This window comes from Pleurodeles waltl, chromosome 1_2 (genome assembly GCF_031143425.1).
Source record: "Pleurodeles waltl isolate 20211129_DDA chromosome 1_2, aPleWal1.hap1.20221129, whole genome shotgun sequence".
Classification (NCBI taxonomy): domain Eukaryota; kingdom Metazoa; phylum Chordata; class Amphibia; order Caudata; family Salamandridae; genus Pleurodeles; species Pleurodeles waltl.
In genome coordinates this window covers 93,889,838-93,910,124 of record NC_090437.1, presented here as the reverse complement: position 1 = coordinate 93,910,124, position 20,287 = coordinate 93,889,838, and the positions used below count along the sequence as shown (strand labels likewise).

General features: G+C 41.2%; 1 protein-coding gene across 1 annotated transcript in view; it reads left to right on the top strand.

Moving 5' to 3' along the window:
* The window catches only part of CHRNA6 (cholinergic receptor nicotinic alpha 6 subunit), a 297,310-nt gene that overhangs the window by 260,920 nt on the left and 16,103 nt on the right, over positions 1 to 20,287 (top strand). Inside the window, exons 4-5 of the mRNA XM_069236624.1 lie at positions 6,563 to 6,672; positions 6,834 to 7,812. Of these exons, the coding sequence (XP_069092725.1) occupies positions 6,563 to 6,672; positions 6,834 to 7,812 (1,089 nt within the window). The remainder of the gene's footprint in view (positions 1 to 6,562; positions 6,673 to 6,833; positions 7,813 to 20,287) is intronic.

Genomic DNA, 20,287 nt, shown 5'->3' with positions numbered 1-20,287 from the left:
TGAGCCCCAACAATAATTACACTATAATTGGCAAAAGGAGGGTTATAATACAGTGACTTGCCAAATCTCCTTACTTGGCATTTAATAATGGCAATTTACACAAAGCGTTACTGTGACACAGTCTATATGAGCAGGTCTCAGACCTCCCTACTCTTTCTCTATACACCTTACCTTCCGCTGATCCATAAGTTACGAGAGTGAACAGCTTCATACCACATATTGCACAGGAAATCAAATTGAAAACATAAAGAAAAACCTTCCTCTTTAATTGTTACCTGAATTGCTGCAAAAAAGTCATCCTCTTCAATGAACTTTGCCTAGCCTTCCTTTCTCACCCATCTCCTCCTCCCATCACCTACCACTCTGCCCTCACCTCTTCAACCTAGACCACATCTCAACCCCACCACCTTCTGTTTACCTTTTTCTATACTTCCTCTAACTCACTTTCTTCCTCGCCCCTGTCCCCCCAAGCTTTAACCGAGCCCCCTCCTGCTTCCTCCTCTCCATCGCCTCTCATTTTCTCCATGCCCCAACTTCTCTACCCTACTCTTGTGGACCCTCCCCTCCTTCTCCCATATTTTACCTTCCTCTTGCTTTTTTCACCTTGTCCTCCTGTACTTCTCCCCTGCCTTCTCCTTACCACCTTGCCATCTTCAATACGTGGGACTTTGTCCTTAGTCCACACCCTGAATAGCTCACTATAATGGTCTACCATTATCGCGGGTTGGACCACTGCGTCAAGATGATTTTTTATGGTGTAGGTCCCAGACGCTATGAGTTTGCAAAAGACCTTGATATTCCTAATGTGAAGGAATTCAGTAAGTTCTTCCCATTGTTCTGCCTCCCACCATTTTTTTGCTGCAATCAGGAGTGCCTAATAAGCTGTTCTAGTGTCAGTGATCTCCCTACGGTCACCTTTTTTTACAGCTTCAATTAGTAATGTTTGGCATGTCTCCAGTCACATGAATACCAGCCAGGAGACTGATTGACCATTGACCCCCTCTGCCTCTCTTTGGTAAAAAGATGTCTCAGTAGCCCCATAAGTTCACAATGATTATGTACAAAGTTTATCGTGGCTAGATCAACTGATTCAAGAGGAGCCCTTCTCTCCACAAAGAGACTGTAAATTTGCATTTGTACTGTGGCGTGATCTGCTATTGCTGCCCATTTCACATTCCTTCTGTTATTGCAGGGTTCAACCCTGCTTATGATGATGTTACCCGATTTACTTAAGTTCTGGAAGGTTCTATCAAAAAAATGGGTGCTTACTGCTTTGTGATCTTTATCATTTCTGGAGACTACATCCATATTAACTAAGTATGGCCGTAGTGATCTGTTCAGAACAATATAGGGCCTAAATACAGGTTTGGCGGTCGGACCTCCGAAGTCCTGGAGGTCCGACTGGCAGATTATGACCCTGGTGGATCCTGATAGGTTGGTGGTGGTCGAATTTGTGGTCAGCCACGGCAGCACTGAGTTCAGCGCCGCCATGCTGATCACAACTTCCCTTTCCGCCAGACTTTTCATGGCGGTGCTGTGGGCCACAGGGGGGGCCCCTGCACTGCCCACGACCATGTCATGGACAGTGCAGGAGCCCTCCTGCCCAATGCCCTTAGAATGCGCACTGTCTGTTATGGGAGACAGTGCTCATTCCAAGGATGCTGAGGGCACCCTCTGTGCAACAGCATTGGCCTTGGCTCCCTGAGGAGCCAAGGTCAATGCTGCCGCACTGTTTCCATGGGCTGACAGGCGGAAACCTCCTAATACAGAGGTTTCCGCCGGTCAGCCCACTGGAAACATCGTAATTGAACTGGGGGGAGACTGCCAGCTCTGCAGAAGTCTCCTCCCCACGGGTTTGGCGGGCTGAACAGTCGGCCCGCCAAACTCATAATCAGGCCCATAGACTATATTACTCACACACAAGCCACTCTTAAAGGTTGGGCAAGCTAGGAGGTCATACTTAGTAGAGCCATTCACAACCATGAGTCACAATCAAGTCAACAAATTGACCGAAGGTCCTAAAGTCCTTAACCACCTGTTCAGTGTCACTATCAGACATTATCCTACACTTTTGCATTTGTTCTACCTGATCCAGTTGGCAATTTTGTGTTACAGTCTACTGCAATGATTTTGAAGTGAATGTGAAATATGGAATCAATCATATGTGCTAGTTGGGTCATCGCCCCGAGTGAAGGTCTACTGGAAGAGAGCAAATGTAAACATTTATGACAGCAAAATATGTATGTCTCCCAGAACAGAGCCCAGTAGATCTCTACCCTTTAGTGGAATTCTTTTTGTTTTAGGGACCAGGTCCACGCTGTGCCAAATCAACAAGCCACCAGAAAGTCTCCCCGCAGGTGATGGTACTGCGTTAGTAGCAAACATAATGTACCCCAATCTAAACACCATCTCTAACGCCCATGTTTCCTGCAGTAATATGAATTGGTTTTGGTCTATAAAGGCAAGCCATTCAGGATTCACTTTCTGAGCTCTAACCCCACTACGTTCCAGGACAAGAATTATTTGGTGTCAAACTGGCGTGGGTTTGCAGCAGCATATTGGGATAGCATATTAGTGCTCTCCCTCTCAACTGTTGCTACAGGATTAAGGGTGTTCGTTAGTACATGTTCCCCTATAAGGTTTAGATGAGGGTTCTGTCGAAGGTAGTGTGTGACTTAGCTGTATACTCCATTTCAGACAGGTTGCCCAAGTGGGCAGCTGGGAGGGGTGGTGACTGGTGGCCAGTAAATTTAAATTACAAGCATTGCTTGGGGTCGATGCTAGGTATGGGGCATTCACCTTGAGTCTAATACTTGACCCTAAAGGAGGTCTCGAAATATGCTCTATCGCTATCAGTCCTTCAACCAGCTTGTGGATTATTAGCTTCAAACCAATATAATCAAAAGTTTGGTGAACGCTGCTGAACCTAGTGGCATTTTTTAAATACTCTCTTGTGACAGATCTACAGCCTTTCACGTTTCGGAGCCAATGAATGCCTTTATTGTTTATTGAATCTTGGGTTTCTCTGGTGCCTGGAAGGATTTTTGGGACAGTGATCATAAATATGTCACATCACTCGGTGTTGGCTCTTGCAGGTCTTTCTATATCTTTTGGAGTTTGGTGATAATGGAGCCTTCCTCATGCCATGGCATCCAGTTGTATCATTACCAGTACGGACTTCCATAGGCCTCAGATCACAACCCTAAGGTGTAATAGAATTACATCCTTGGATTGGAAGGAGCATTGACATCCCTCCAGTCACTCTAGTAGTACCCAGGGTTTTTGTTATGTGATGCCAGTTTGTTAGGCATGTTTTGGGGCCATTTATCAAAGTGCTTCCCAAAGTAGTATCATGACTAGGACGAGTGGGGCCATCTTTCAATACCAGGGCCGTCAGTTTGTCCACCGTATCATTAAGGGCCGTAGACCGCCTTCCCATATAATGTCATAGCGTAGTTATCTCTTTCTGTATTTAAATTAACTATGAATTTAAAACGTCTCTCCCAGCAGGAGAAGTAATATTATGACTTATTATGTCTGTGTGTTATTTCTGTTTGGTTCTTCCATAGTCCCTAAAGCTTTGAAACGGTTTCTACATTCAATTGTTATTATAAGTGTTACAGTAAATGAATGAGGCGGCTGGGTTTTTATTGGGCTATGCTGCCCAACTGGAAGCATTAGAGGGGTGCTAGTGTTATTATCTACAACGTTGTGGGCCAGTGTTTCATTACTTCCTGTTTTTTTAAAGAATGATTTGATGTCACCTTTTGAGCCATTCTCCAGTTGTTTCCCTTTTGCCTTACTGGCCTTGGTAGCTAAAAGGCCCTCAACCTTTTCTAATAATACATTTATTTCATCTAGGGTACAGTTCTCAGCTGCTTCTCTTGGTTGTTTTTTTTTGCTTTCCCTGTGTCAGCTGACTTATCGTTGGGTTTTCGTTTCACCCTAGTAACTAGTGAAACTGTTTTATTAGGGGACCTCTTTGCGGAGTTCTTATAACTAACAAAGGAAAGCAGCATATTGTTTAAAACTTGTCACCCTAAATTAACCAGATATAGAAATGGCAAGCTAAATTAGGTGACCAAGCGTTAACAGGGGTGCTAGTCATAGATGACTATAATTACTTCAATAGGGGTCAATCATATGTAATACAAAGGTAGAGTTAGTGTTCTGGGTTACCACTTTACCAATCGACTCTTAATTATGTAGGTTATATACTTTTACAGAACAAAATCCATGCAAAAGCAAATGTGGGAAAACAAGAAGACTAAGAGCCACAAGGAAGTTTACAAGCAACAGCAGAGGCTTACCGGCATAGGAAAGGATGTCCAGTGAGAAACTGAAGGAGAGGGGGGTGACGCTCAAGGATGGGTCTGATCTTAGCCCAGGCTTTGCCCAGGCTGTGCATGTCCCGCATAGCGGGTTCAAGGCATTCTTAATAACACTTCAGTGGGAGGTGGGATGGATATGTTGGTGCTTGCAGGCATAGGTTATAGTGGGATATGCAGTCTCTCCAGCAAGCCCAGTCCCCAAGGCACAATCATGGTGTCCTACACAGCCGGCTCAAGAGCACTTATTAGCACTTCAGTGGGAGGTGGAAGGGCTACGTTGGCACCTTTTGGCACAGGTTATAGCAGCATTTGCAGTCCCTCCAGCAAGCCGGGTCCACCAGGTGTTTCCTCACGGAGGGTTTAAGGCATGCTTATTAGCTCTTTAGTTGGAGGACTACGTCAATGCCTCCTGCCGCAGGTTTATCGTGGGATATGCCATTCCCCCAGCAAGCCTGGTGCCCCAGGTACGATCACAATGTCTGATGCAGCGGGTTCAAGGCGTGCTTAGTAGCGCTTCAACAGGAGGTGGGAGGGCTAGGTCAGCACATCTTGGTGCAGGTTATAGTGGGATATGCAGTTCCTCAGCAAGCTCGGTCTCCCAGGAACAATTACTGTATTTTTTAAGTTATATTTTAGGTGCAGGTTGTTGGGTTTGGAGAGGTATAGGACAGGTAGGTAATTAAGTAATAATTGAATAATAATTATTAATGTATTATTAATTATTTAATTGCAATCAATTATTAATAGATTTATAATTATTTAATTGATTAGTAAATGTATTAATTGTGTCCTACTTATTTATTTTAGTTATATTTTAAGTGTGAGCTGCTAGGTTTGTGGGAGTATAGTATATTAATTTAATAATAACTTATCATTTTCTAATTTATTAATTAATTATTACTTTTTTTTAATAATCATGTAAATTGTTTAATTGTTTATATATATGTGTATATTTGTATTAATAGTCTTACATTATACATATGGGTATATATTTATTTATATATATGAATACATATTATTTCATATATTTATAGTATATTATATTAATATGTATCTATATAACAAAAATCAATACTTTGTATTTATTTAATATTAAACTATATTTTTGTTCGGATATTTTTGTACATACCATTGTAAGTATAGGTAGACAATATTTTTTGTAACTGATATTTTGACTCAATATTTGTGTGTCTCAATACTTGTTGTTCCAATATTCTGTCAGACATCCATTTGTGTAAACTAACTATTTGGTAATTACCTTTAACATGCTCATTACCTATAGCACTTAAAATGTTTTAGTTTTCTTGTGTCACATGTCAATAAATATTATCTCTAACTTTAAAGATGCAAAAATATTGCCTGATCACACCTGGTGGACTTTTGTCACTTTTGCTAGGATAAATTACAGCTTTTCTTTTTGTAAACCTCAGAAGTTTCAGTTCATTGTCTGTAGTGGAATATACCTGATATTAGTGTATCTACTTAATACTGAATGTTATTTGAAAATGGCTAGTAATGATATTATAATTTCTTCAGTACTGTATTACTTCTCTTCAAATGTATTAGCTCAGTTTGTATTTTTATATTTTATTTACTTCTTTTTATTTTTCTGCATTGTGCTTTAATATATAAAGCTTGTTACCTTCTACTCTTACCATTGATGTATTTCTTATCTGGTACTTCTATTTCTATTACTGTTTCTATTTTTAATTTTGATAAAGGATTTAGAGCATAACAATGCACATCTTTTATTATGACAGCTTTGGAGACACCTTGAGAATGAAAGGATGATTTTAAACAATAATTGTGTTTGTTACTATTTATTTGTACTGTTGGCATATGAAATTGGTGGATTTTTGTGGCCAAGAAGATTATATAGTGTATGTATATAGGTTTGTATGTGCTTTTAGATTTTGCAGACTGCAGGAGTATGTTTAATATTAAGAGACCCACTTTCCCACCATTAAAAATCAGATGGCCTTTTTGTTCTTATAAAGTTTTAATATCCATTTCTTATAATCCTGGAATTCCAAGGATACACCTTTTAAATTCATTTCCCTGGCATGACAGGTATTGAATTCCATCAGATCTATATGTCTTAGATCTACAGCGTTATGAGATTATAAAAGTAGCAGTCTGTATATAGAACTCTTTAGATTCATTGCTGTTACAAATGTATCTTTTACCAACAAAATACAGGATTTTGATGACACTGTGTTCTTGTTACTTAGATTTGGAATGACTACAAATTAAAATGGAATCCCCCTGACTATGATGGAATTGAATTTTTCCGTGTGCCAGCAGAAAAAATTTGGAGACCAGATATTGTGTTGTATAACAAGTAGGTACTTATAAGCCTGTGCATTGAATGGTCTTTAAATTATGACCTTAATCATACCATGTTTCTTTCTGTGCACAGACTCAATATGTATATCCATGTCTTTCTTTTTGCTATTATGTTTTGCAGTTTGAATACTGTTTGTTTTCATTCTCTGATTTCAGTGCTGTTGGTGCCTTCCAAGTTGAAGGAAAGACAAAGGCTCTTCTTAAATATGATGGGATGATAACCTGGACACCACCAGCTATTTTCCGGAGCTCCTGTCCAATGGATATTACATTTTTCCCTTTTGATCATCAGAACTGTTCACTGAAGTTTGGTTCCTGGTCCTATGATAAAGCCAAAATTGAACTAGCAATCATTAGTTCAAAAGTAGATATGAAGGACTTTTGGGAAAATAATGAATGGGAAGTAGTGGATGCTTCTGGCTATAAGCATGACATCAAATACAACTGCTGTGAAGAAATCTACACAGATATAACATATTCATTTTATATCCGAAGGCTTCCCATGTTTTACACCATTAATCTTATCATTCCATGCCTGTTTATTTCATTCCTTACTGTTTTAGTCTTTTATCTTCCATCCGAATGTGGAGAAAAGGTGACTCTTTGCATTTCTGTCCTGCTCTCCTTGACTGTCTTTTTGCTTGTGATAACGGAAACAATACCTTCCACCTCACTAGTTATTCCACTTGTTGGAGAATATCTATTATTTACAATGATATTTGTAACTCTGTCAATCGTTGTTACTGTATTTGCAATCAACATTCACTACCGGACTCCAAAAACACATACCATGCCTAAATGGGTAAAAGCAGTTTTTCTGAAGCTCCTACCAAAATTCCTCATGATGCGGAGACCATCAGACAAGCAAAGGTTTTCAAGTTTGAAAAAAAGTTATTTTGGGAGACAAAGGTATCCAGAGTGTCGAGAGGTGGCTGTTTTCAAAGAGCAACAGCAATGTTACCTCTGCAACACACCCGTAGAGCAAGGATCTAGTCAGAGAAGAAGGCGAAGCCCTCAGTGCTGCAGTGCATTGTCGAGCTCGTCCCTTGCAGAGCACTCGCCAGAATTTATTCAAGTCATCGATAGTGTGCTATACATTGCAGAAAACATGAAGGTCCAAAATGAAACAAAAGAGGTAAGTACGTCCTTCAGTTTGCCCTATAAAATGTGTTATCATGAGTGTGTACATTCGTTCAAGAGTATCTGCTGACCTGAGCAGTCAAGACAGGCTTTTTATGGCATATCTTCTTGCTCTGTGAATTTGATTAACAATTTGTTACAGGTGACTCTGCAAACATGACCACATCTAAGCAAGCTGAATTACTTTTCCATGCAACTTGCCTCCTAATTTAGGGAACCACTGACCATATTTAGCTTTACCACTACATAAATTATTACAATATAGAATTTGGCAGGCAGATAATTAATCAAAGCATAATGTTGGATATGTTGCCAGTTCCTGGTCACCAGGGCCAGATTAAGACCTTTAAAGGCCATAAGCACTTAAAAGATTTTGGTGCCCCTATATATAGATAATTCAAAATATAAACAATAATAAACCGTAAAATAACATTTTATTTTTCAAATTGAAATAAAACTTAAATTAAGATGGAAAATAATGTTTATTTTTGCATAGTTAAACTTTATTTATATTTGAAAGGTTTTCTCCTACTTATTCTAAATGCAAAGTCTTTGATCAGATCCTCAAAACTAATCTTCCTTGACACAATTGCTTCTATACTTAGCAGAGATGAGGCATCCAGCCTGCCTTGTTACATAGTTATTCTGTTGGGATTTTTAATATACTTCATTTGAGAAAATGAATGCTCAGCTGAGCAATTTGTGACCATTAAGGTTAAAAATATATGATAGCAAATGCCTACATTTGGAAAGGCACACTCAATATTGTCTTCTACAATTATTTTATAAAGTTCAGCATGACTGAATCCTGGTATTACATTTTTTGTTGCACTGAACACCTGACGTACATATTAGTGAAACTGCTGAAGCTCAGCTGAGAAATTAGTGTTCAAGTCTTCTGGGAAAGTATCAATCAGCTTTCAACAACACTGAGAATTTCTTTCAATTTCACTAGATAATGAAGTCACATTATGTGGCACATTACTTAGAAAAGTAAATCTCTCTGCTATTTCTTTGTATATCTCTCCTCTTCTCATCTCAGTTTCAAGTTTGTCAACAATTGTGTCAAAGGTGGTGATATCAAACTAATCTCTGTCATTCACGTATACTTCAGGTGCAGCATCTCCGCCATTGGGTAGCTTCTTTCTGATGCATTTGCAAGTTTGGGTTACATTGTAATCAACACCTGGTAGCATTTCCTTTGCAGCTGCTTCATATCTTACAAATTCATCTTGTGAAGTGCACAGTTGGTCAGCAAAGAATGTTCACACCGTATGACAGTTGCCAGATTCTAATGTTGTTGTATTGTCAAGATTCATGTATATCATTAACCTCAATTATTACTATTTTATTATTTTTAATATTGTATGCATATGTATGTATTTTTTAATTTATTGTGGAAGCTCCTTTTTGTGGAACCTGGTTCAGCTGCACCATTTGAAGTTTTGCACCATATATTCCACAGTAAATCTGGCAATTTTAAATTTCTGTGGTGCCCCCTTCCCTTGATGCCCTAAGCATGTGCTTGTTTTGCCTAATGGTTAACTCAGCCTTGCTAGTCACAGAAGAGCAGTATTTACAATAGTGATTTTAATTTTTATCCCAAACAGCATGTATATTTATGTATGTATGGATTGATAGATCGATGTATGCACATGTTAGGATTCATCTTGCTCCATTTTAGCTGGAAAGCAATGGAGCACATGAAAGGAGAGTTGGAAGGCAATGCAAGTTCACGCACCCCAAGTGAGGAGTTACACATTTAGGGCATATTTACAAGGAGCTTGTGCTGCTGTTGCGGCATTTTTATGACACATCAGTGGCACATTCTCTGCTCCATGTTGCCCCATATTTACAAAATGACGCATTGGGTCTGCATAAAAAAATTACTTCACTGGAACCGGCTGCACCACAAAGTTTATAATTTATGCAGGGTAGGAGTTCCTTTATAAAAACTCACTTAGGGTTGACGTTGTGATATTTACAAGTTTTCCAGTGTGTGACTCATCTTTGAGATTTCAGCCTGAAATGCGTCAAAATTCCTACACCTCCTTAACACAGGCGTAGGAAATGACACAATGGCATTTTAGTAGGAATCTGACCAGTTGAAGACACTTTAAACACAGTAATAACAAATCAAATCACATCCGTTCAACCAGTAGTAGGCCTACACATGTAACAATGATGTTGTTGGACCCCTTGACCAACCTGGGACCATGGCACATGAGATATCCACTGCAGCAATGCAATGAGACGCTGTGTACTCCATGGAACGGACAGACCAGTATTGTCACATCTCAATATAGAAATGGTTCCACAAGTCTCGCCAGGTATACTTCAAAAAGCACAACAGATAAGTACACATAAAAGGTAGGTAATGCATTATTTGCCACTTTATATTATACTTCATATTTGCATCCACTCACATGACAGTGTCACTCAATACGTCACACATACTGTACATCCAGGACCAATGAAATAGAGTAAAAGGTGAGTTTTCCAACATTTCACACATTATTGCATTGGTCCCCACACATAAGGCTACTTGCATCACTCAGCACGGGTGCATTGCCAATATGTTTTTGATGCATTGCTGAAGTTGCGCTAGTTCTAAGCCCAACTTCAGCAATGTGTCACTTTTTGGGAGGATGTGTTGCGGCATCCTTCCCTCAGGTATGTCAGTATTTCTGACACATCATGGGACCCTAGACCATGGTGCACCGTATTGTAAATACTGCACATCCCTGGTGTCATAAGCTGTTTTCATGCAGCACAAGTGATGTTGATGTATCACTGCCGCAACGCAGCAATGCTTCAATCCTTGTAAATGAGAGCCTTAGAATTTAGCTTTACAATTGTATTACTATTCACTTATTTGTTACCCTTTGGTGTAACTCAGTAGATTATTGCTTAAATTCAGTAGTATTCAGCTTTCTCAAGGAAACTCAAGAAAAAAATCAGTTCAGTTACATAAAGGAGGATTCCAAAAGGTCCCTGTAGTTGAGGAAATTCCATTGATGAGCCATCCTCAAAATTTAGCACTTCCTCTAGAAATAAGATTATTACTCAAAATCTCGCACCTCGACATCAGGCTATAAATATATTTTGTAGTTATCTTTTAATTGACATACGCATAGAAAAAACAAAACTGGTGTTTTCATGTGGGCTGTTAAACACTCATTAATTTCCATCTAAAAAAAAAAAAGCTCAGAAAATACAGAATATGGATGGTTAAGTGATAATGAACATAAGGATGTAAACAATTTTTTCAAAGAAATATCTTAAACATGGATTAACCTTAAAGCCCAAATTGTGGAAATTATGAATAAAAAGATCAAATGTAACTTGAAGCACTTCCATAAAAAATACCAGAAACAGCCGTTTATAAAAGAAGGCAACAGAGAAGCTAAAAAACTCACCAGTATGACTTAAGCGTTTTGATTTAGAGTGAGGAATTTGTATAGATCACCTAATTTCAAAACGAAGTGCTAACTCCGAAAGAGGACCACTGGTGGCATTATCTCCACTATACTACACCTAAGGTGCAAGAGATTTTACCAGTGGATTCAACTCCAGATTTAGAAACCTACTTCAGAAATCACAAATTGTTTCAAATGTGGGACTTTAGCCAGACATCCTGCACAGGTGAGGCTGACGGATGAATACATGCACTCGGACAGAGGTGGGGACTTGGGCTGCTCAGGGACTTTAATTCCATTCTAAAAAATCAATCTTGCAAGGTAGGATTGAAGGAGATTGAAGGTTGTATTTAAATAAACTACCAAAGGCTCAGCAATGCTGAAGGAGGCCTTTAGAGAAGGGAAACAACCTACAGATGGTGAGTTTCAATAGCCCTTGCACAATGCATGTTTGCAAGGTGTGGTTTTGAAATTCAGTTGTTTCTGTTTTTCCATGTTTTTGGGAACGTTCGTAGGCCCAGCGGGTGCTGACAGAGTGATGTATGAAGAAGAGCTCTGCAAGCTCAGATTGTGCTCAACATGTTTTCTTTAAGGCAGGCAAGAAACGTCTGCAATTTTGGCCGACAGTGTCGTTTTCAGATGTTTGCCACTGGGTTACCTAGATCGCTGCAAATGTTAATTTAATTCTAAAAATGGGATGCACATGATGCCCAAATAGCAGTGTTAGGTATATTAGGTGAGTCTGTCTAGCCCAGATGAAGTGAAATGCAATTTTGTATTTGAGTAAAGATAGCGCAACACAGATCACCAGAACTAAATAATAACTGTCATTTCCTCTGTGATTCCCTAAAGGTTCCCCATTGTCCATCACTGTCTGTTCCCCTATGTGGATTAATATGACAACTGTATTATATGCCTTGTTTACTATGCCACACCCAGAGTACATTTACAGTGAACTCCTCATTCTTTTTTTTTCATTTCGCTCTTTGTTGTTACTGTTTATTACTTTTTTGTCTTTTGTGGGCTGTTTTGAAATCAATTCCAAAAAGCTAAACAAAAGAAGACGTTAGAGCTCTGAGGACTGGAGAGCTCTTTCATGCCTGGCATTCTAGGATTCAAAGCGGGTTTTCTACCCAGTCTGACCAGCTAGATTTTAGAGACCATGAGAACGCACTTCTCAGACTTTGGACATATTTGAGCAATTTGTCAATTTAAAAAAGCAGTCAAATACCCTGACATAATCTACCTGCCACAGTTATTTTAAAATGGCGTGGCGTCCCATGGTGACTAATGATGAGAATAAAGGGCTGGCGTTACATATCATCTGTATCCAAAATGCAGTAAGAACACTGTTGCGTTCTGACAGCTGCAGTTTGGACAGTTTAATATTAGGGAGGCTCAAATGGGTCTCATTGCAGTTGTAAAACCTCGATGGCACAAACGATTTCACTTTTTAATTTGAATTTCTTTTCCATTTAATCATAACGCACTACTTCAGGATACCATGATCTAAATCAAGAGTAGGTGATTTTGGCCTCAGAAAGATTTGAAATCATTTCTAAACAATAACAGAAATGGTCAAAATATGTAATTTAATCTACAGATTATACCACAAGATGAGGCAAAGCACACATAAAGGATAATCGTCTCTACATTTGTTCCTAATTTGGGTATTGTTGGGACAGGAGTCCATCCTCTACAGTAAATGGGTATGTACCTGTGCCTTGTGTGACCTGCCTGCGTGTGAAATCAGTATCCTGATATTGTGGGCCCAGCTGACATGACATGTTAATCTATCATAGGTACTGAGGCCTGTCCATGTCAATTTGGTCCAAGTGCCCCTTCTTTACTAACATTGGACTAATATTCGGTGGTTTTGGCATTAAGCTGTGAAGGCACCATGCCCAACATTTTTGTGGATTGTTGATGGTACTGATTATTCCTCAGGTGGAGTGTAGTCTACCGCTCCCTTGCATGTAAAGCTTCCATGTAATATGCAGACTCTTGCACTGACAACCCATGTGTGTGTTGAGTGCCTGTATGTAGAAGTGGTAGAACGTCTCTGTGTTGTGACAGTCTGCTTGCTGGGAGCGATGAGATTGACTTTGGATAACCCCTGGTTTAACATAGCACACAATGGAGGTTGGGATACAGGTTCCTAGGACAGTAGAAGGGAATTGTCTGCATTCCTGGAGCTGAAAAGAGGACAACAAAGTGAGGGGAATTGAGGCAGGGTTACCCTTAAACATTCAACGTTTTAGCAGGAGATTGCTGATTAGTCCTTCCTGTGCACTGTCATCTGGTGGACGGTAGAAGAGACGGTGGGCTCAACATATTCTACTGTTGAAGCTCCAAAGGCTTCTAGCTAGAGACTGCCCTTTTGCCTTTCCCTGTTAGATAATTCAGGAAGGCTGATGACAGCAGAGTCTTCACTTCTCATTTTGCCAATTTTCTGGAATACTCCTAAAGTGAACCAGCAACATCATTACTGTGAGAGCCATCAGCTTGAAGAAATGTTGTGCCTGCACTGCAGCCAGAAAGTGACATTTGAAAAGGAACCACCACAGTTCAGTTGCAGGGCTTTAGACATTGAATCAACACCCTTTGTCTGGAAAATCAATTTAAAATTTGGATTCAAACCATTCCTATTTATTCCAGTTTCATGTTTTTCTTGAGCAGCAAGGATGTGCTTTGTAGAGAATGTGAAGAGCGGCAGTGATCCTGGGCTGATATATGCATGATAGCCAGTCTCCCAGGTGTGAAAGGACATCATCTGAAGTCTGCATAAGCTGGGAACTAGAATAGTGCCTTAAAGCCTGTCTGCCTGCTCAGAGAGGGAAGACGTATGCCTTGCCATTCATGGGGAGACAGTGCCCTGGAAGAGAAGCCCATATCTGGTCCCAGTTCATGAAACACCCAGAAGAAGCCAACTTATGTCTAGGCTTGTGACTGGCAGTGAATAAGGCTGAAAGGAGGCAAACAGCTTCTCTTCATGTTATGAACTGCAAAACCAACCACTAAAGGTATTAGCACACCATTTACCATCGCTACTAAGTCACATTCACACAGGCAGATAAAAAGCAAATTCATGCTGAGAGACTGAGAGGATGGTTCATGCACTGACAGTTGTTGGCAAGTGGTGGTATCAGCAGATTCCAGTTTCAACTGTCTTGAATGAAGCAATAAGTTCACCTTAAACATAGTATTAACTGAACACTAAGGGCCTCATTTACAAGGTTTTGGTGCAGGGCAGTGGTGAAAGGAATCTTGCTGTGCTGCCCTGCGTCAAAAGGAAAGGTCAGGAATGGACCGTATCTATGAGATACAGCGCATTCCTGTCCTTTCCCCCTGCACTGGCACACACTGGGCTGCCATGCGCCAACTCAGGCACCCTTGCACCATGGTGCATGTGTGTCTGCATTGTACAGATTATTGCTTTTGTACAGGAGGGGACACCTTCCTGCACAAAAACAATCAATGGATGTTTTTTCCTCTTCTATGTGTGTTGCAGAATGAAGCACACATAGAAAGAGGAAAGAATGAGGAGGAATAATGTTATTTCTCCTCATTGTGCCTCCCTTACGCCTCCCCTGGAGAGGCATAGGCTTTTAACACAATCCCAGGTTTACGAAACCTTGTAAAGTTGGAAATGTGTCAAATGCCATGGGTGTCAAATGGGAACACCTATGATAACACCAATGGCACACCTCCCTCCGCCCACCTGAGACACCTGCTCTGGCTTCCTGTCAACACAAGGATCACCTTCCGGCTCCTCACCCACGCACACAAAGCCCTCCGCAACAAGGGACCCGAATACCTCAACCGTCGCCTCATTTTCTACACGCCCACCCGTCAACTTCGCTCCGCCAACCTCGCACTCGCCGCCGTCCCTCGCATCCGCCGCACCACGGCAGGTGGGAAATCCTTCTCCTACCTTGCGGCCAAGACATGGAATTCCCTCCCCACCAACCTCAGGACCACCCAGGACCACCTCGCATTCCGGAGGCAACTCAAGACCTGGCTCTTCGAGCAGCAGTAACCCCCTCCCCCTAGCGCCTTGAGACCCTCACGGGTGAGTAGCACGCTTTATAAATGTTTTTGATTTGATTTGATTTGATCCCTATCGCAGTGTGATGCAACACAGCAACTTGCGCTGTGTTGTCTCACTCCATATCTACAAGGCCATGAAAAGCCATGCAGGGTGGCTTTATGTGGCATTGTAGATATAGATCTGCAGTGTGTGTCGACAGACGATCATAAAAGTGAAGTTCCTGAGGTATACAGGGGCTTGTAAATAAGCCTCTGAGATCTGTGGTTGAAGTGAATGTGGAGGACTCCCGTAAACTAGGATAAGGTGCTACTTGTTGGATTTGTTAAGGACCAGTTAAAGGGAAATGGAGGTAAAGAAGAAACTATGATGACACTGAGGAGGTTACCACAGTAGGAACCCAGGGAAGGAGTGCTGTAGCATCCGGCTGCCTTAGCTTCATAGCACATATTTTCCCAGACACAGCCCAAATTTTATTTCCACTGTTTTCACTAGCCTTTCCTTCACCTCGATTTCAAGGGTACAACTGTCACTGAATCCAGGAGTCTTTCCCTGAAGTGGGTTAAGTCTGACCGATACCATAAACTTGCATATGGCGCCTCAGAAGGCTAAGGCTGAAGTTGACGAGAACACCTGGGCATTTGAGAGGAAGATGGTGAGATTAGGTCAGCAAGAACAAGAGGAAAGGAGGTGGAGAAACAGGAAGAATAAGCCCATTAGGAAAGAAAAAGGGAGAGGAAGGAGAGGGAAAGGAAAAAAGAAATGTGAGAGAAAGAAAAGGAAATAAGTATAGAGAGGGGATAGCCTCAAAGAAAAAAATAAATCAGAATGGCAGCAGAGACAGCGACATCTGCAGAAGATAATTCCTCCTCCAACTCTGCCAGACTACCTGTAAAGGTTCCAAAGGTGCTTATGCACATGTATGTAGAAGGCCAGATTATTTTGAAATGGGTTGTGAGCTTTGAGACTACTTGAAGCGTTCAGGCTTTGAATGATGTGTCTAAGACAACTGATTTAATTAGCTGCGTGCCTATGGAAGGTACAGCAGTCATTTACAGAATGCTTGTGGCTGAAAAGATGAACTATGAGCAAATGAAGGAATCTCTCATTAAACAGTTTGTAATGAAACGTTGTCAGTACCGTCAGAGGTTTAAACAAGAGAGTGGATCATGTTCCATATGAAACATGGATTCATCATGTTTTGTAGTTTTGGTTGACATGTGGTTAGCTAATATGTTTACCAAAGGGCTAAAGTGACATAAGTGAGAGCCTAAGGGCAAAAGAAACACTCAGCAGGTTAGTCTCACACCATAGGGTAAGGGCCAGGTCAATACCCAGAGGTCCAGGGTTGAACAAAAGTGACAAAGGGAATTGGTCTCTTAGTCAGGAATTAAAGGGAGAAGTAGGAGGAAGATTCCACCAAGTGCTTACTTGTTATAGGTGCTACATAGAGGGACATTACAGGAGACACTGTCAGAAGAAAGACCCTCTATCAGTGGCTCCAATCATAGGCAGTGTATTGACTATGGATGGCAGTCAACCCCAAGAGGGGAGGAAAAGAATGTAGGAAAGGGACCCAGATGCCCTGACGCATATCCATCCAAATACCATAGTTTTTGTTTTGGAAGCAGGTATCAAAAGAAAGGGGTCCCTGCCCTGATGGAGAAAGGTGCCCACAAAACTATGATTGAGAGGACACATCTCAAACGTGAAGAAATTATTGCATGGTTCGATAGCCAGTGGCGATGACACAGAGTATCCGCTTACCAGAGGTGAGGTAGGAATCAATGGCAAGAAGGCCATTGTTGATGTAATGGTACGATAGGAACAGAGATTTCATTGTCTTTTGGGCAATGGTTCATTTGCCCTTGGCTTAGTACCACAGTGAGAAGCCTCACTGGTGTGGACCACATCAGCAATGTTAACCATAGCACATGCTACACATCCTTCCCAGGAGGAGACTGGGACCATCCCAGATTTGCAAAGACCAGAGAGGGGTGGTGAGTGAAATTGGGCAGATTTTGGGAAGGCACAGGTCATGAAACCCATCGTCTCCTCTCCAGCTGCAGAGCAAGATGAGGCATGCCAGGTGTTGGGGAGTGGATCACTACCACTGCTGCAGGATGTGTTAGCTGCTGGAGGGGCTACCCAGGAGAAATTCAGCTAGGCATATGTTGAGTGCCATACACTTGTGGGACTTTGCAAAGAAGCCCAGGAACAGGTCAGCAAGAACCTAGTTGGAAGGCTTTACGCTGGCTGGAAGGATGAATTAGTATACAGTGAATCTGTGAAACCTGAGCCAGGAGCTAACAAGAGGCTAATGCTTTCCCCAGGACAGAGGAACTTTCTGTTGTCATTGGCCCATGAAGTGCATTTAGGATACTTCGAGTCCAATTTAGAATTTGACAGACAGGGTACACCATCACAAACTAGTTGGTCTAGCGCTGAAAATGTCTGTAATTGGTTGACATCCACCTGTACTTTCTGAATTAGTGATATAGCATAATGGGAACTCAGATCAGCCTGGCCATATTTAATGGCCTCCTTATTTGTGGACTCCGCAAATGAGACAAAGGTCAACTGGGTGTAGTTGAAGACCTTAATTCTTTGAGGACCTGGCAGGTAATGATTGTCTGGCAGTGACTCAGTATGGTTTTAATAAAGTAAACTGGTCATAAATTATCTGCCAAAGGTGAGAACATGGCATGAAGTCATTCCCACTGTTGCACAGTCAGTGTGGCCTCAGACGTGTACTTCCAGTGCTTAATCACTGCTTAGAACTACAACAAAGTAAAACTCTTGTTCATGGCAACAAATTGTAAAAGTATGTATCTGACCGTCATTCAGAAAGTCTCCACTTTATGAAAATGGAACCTGGGTCAATCATTAAAGAGAGAGTGTTAGTGAAAAAATGTGTTGTAGAATTTGCATTGTGGTTACTATTCCTATGTGGACAGTGAAGCCCTTATTTACAAGGTTAGCAAGCTAAATCTTCTAAGATTCGTGGGCTTAAGGGGGTTGTTGTTTTGTGAGTCTATGTAGGAGCTGTATTTGTTTCATTCATGATGACCACCTAGGTGCGGTTATCATGTTAGGGGACACATCGCCTGGCGGTGTAACAGGTGAGGTTATGTGAACAAGAGACATGCAAATTATTATTGTAATAAGGACTACAATATATAGGCAACTTCATGCATCAACTTAACCATAGGGGTAGTGGGATGCTGTGTGCAGAGAAGGCCCAGAAAATCATATGGTGAGGTGTAGCAGTCACAAATGCTGTGAAATGGGTAGAAAAGTAAAGAATGGGAATTAGTGTCATGAGCAGAAGCCGTGGCCTTTTTCATTATTCTTATTTTAAAGACAGGGATACCACCTACTGCTGAACAAATGTACCCCATGAATGAGGGAGGAATGAAAGTTGTCACCCTGAACAGAAAAAAACAACATTTTTAAAAAGCCCAGAATCGCGGTGCCAACATTCTCCTGTTAGGACAAACGAAGCCATAGGTTTGAGCAGAGGACCCAACTCTTTCTCAAGCTCCTGATGTCTTCCAAAGGTAGACAAGCTTTAATTCAATTGTGGCTCTAAGCTGAGCCTGGAAAACTTGTATTTGAGAGGACGAAAGATGAAACACTTGTTACTTAGCTGCCCTGACAGTGCAAGAGTGGCTCAGCTTGCTTCCAATTACCCTTCTCTTAAAACCCCTCCATGCGAGCCCAATACACTTCCTGGATTTCAGAAACTACTCTCTTTCAAATTTACATGAGGAGGCATCCGCCTGGCCTACTAGAACTTTCTCCCATACTATTTCTTCTTAAATTATTAGTACTGAATGGCATTTTGTGTTGAAAAAGATCTAATGTGTTAAAAGCAAACTTACACTGTTTCCGTTGTTTTAGTTAGCAGCATGGCACAGATTTGGTGGTTCTCAGTTTGTTCAGTCTTAGCCCATCTCTTACCTGATCTTTGAGCCTTGTGGAAAACACCTCTTTATATATGTATCCACAAGTTAACTTTTCTCCCTATCTCTTCTGCCTGGTCCTTTCCTACTGTACCACGTCTCTCTATTAACTCTGCTGTGACCTCTAGCAAGAGGCCTTCAATCTAACTAGCAGTAGCCACGATCTGTCAGTTCATGTCCTAAATAACTCCTAACTCAACCTATCTGAATGCCGGCTTCAGTCAGCAAAGTGAGTTTACTGTATCTGCTAGATACTGAAAGAGCAGAACCTTTGCCTGTCTTGGTCATCCAAGAACTCTGGCCTGGGCTCTGTAGGCACAGTTTAGTGAAAATCATGTTACTCTTTACTACGTTAAGGCTGGCCACCATTTCTCAGGCTTGCTTTGTTGATTCCTGTACACTTGACCCAATCCTGCTTACCTTTCCCATTGCAAAGAAATGACCCACTGTTAGACCTGGTCTCCTTGGTGTGGTCTCCACTGTCTTTTTGCCTCTGCTTCCTATGTTTTGACTGTGTGCTGGACTTTGTTTTTGCTGGTTTTTGTTATCTGGGCACTTTACCACTGCTGAAAAGTGCTAAAGTGCAAGTACCTCCTGTGTAAATTGTGTGTGTAATTGGCTTTTCAATGATTGGTATATTTGATTTACTAGTAGGTCCCTAGTAAAGTGCACTAGAGGTGTCCAAGGCTTGTAAATCAAATGCTCCTCGTGGGCATGCAGCCCAGATTGTGTCACCCACACGAGTAGCCCTGTAAACATGGCTAAGACCTGCCACTGGAGTGTCTGTGTGTGCAGTTTTTCTAAACTGCCAATTCGACCTGTCAAGCATACCCACTTGTCAGGCCCAAACATTCCCTTTTTGTACATGCAAGGCACCTCTAATGTAGGCCCTAGATAGCCCCATAGGCAGGGTGCAGTGTATGTTAAAGGTGGGACATGTATGGATGTGTTGTACATGTCCTAACATTGAAATATTGCCTATTTCGGTTTTCACTGTTGCAAGGCCTATCTTTCTAATAGGATAACATGGGGACTGCC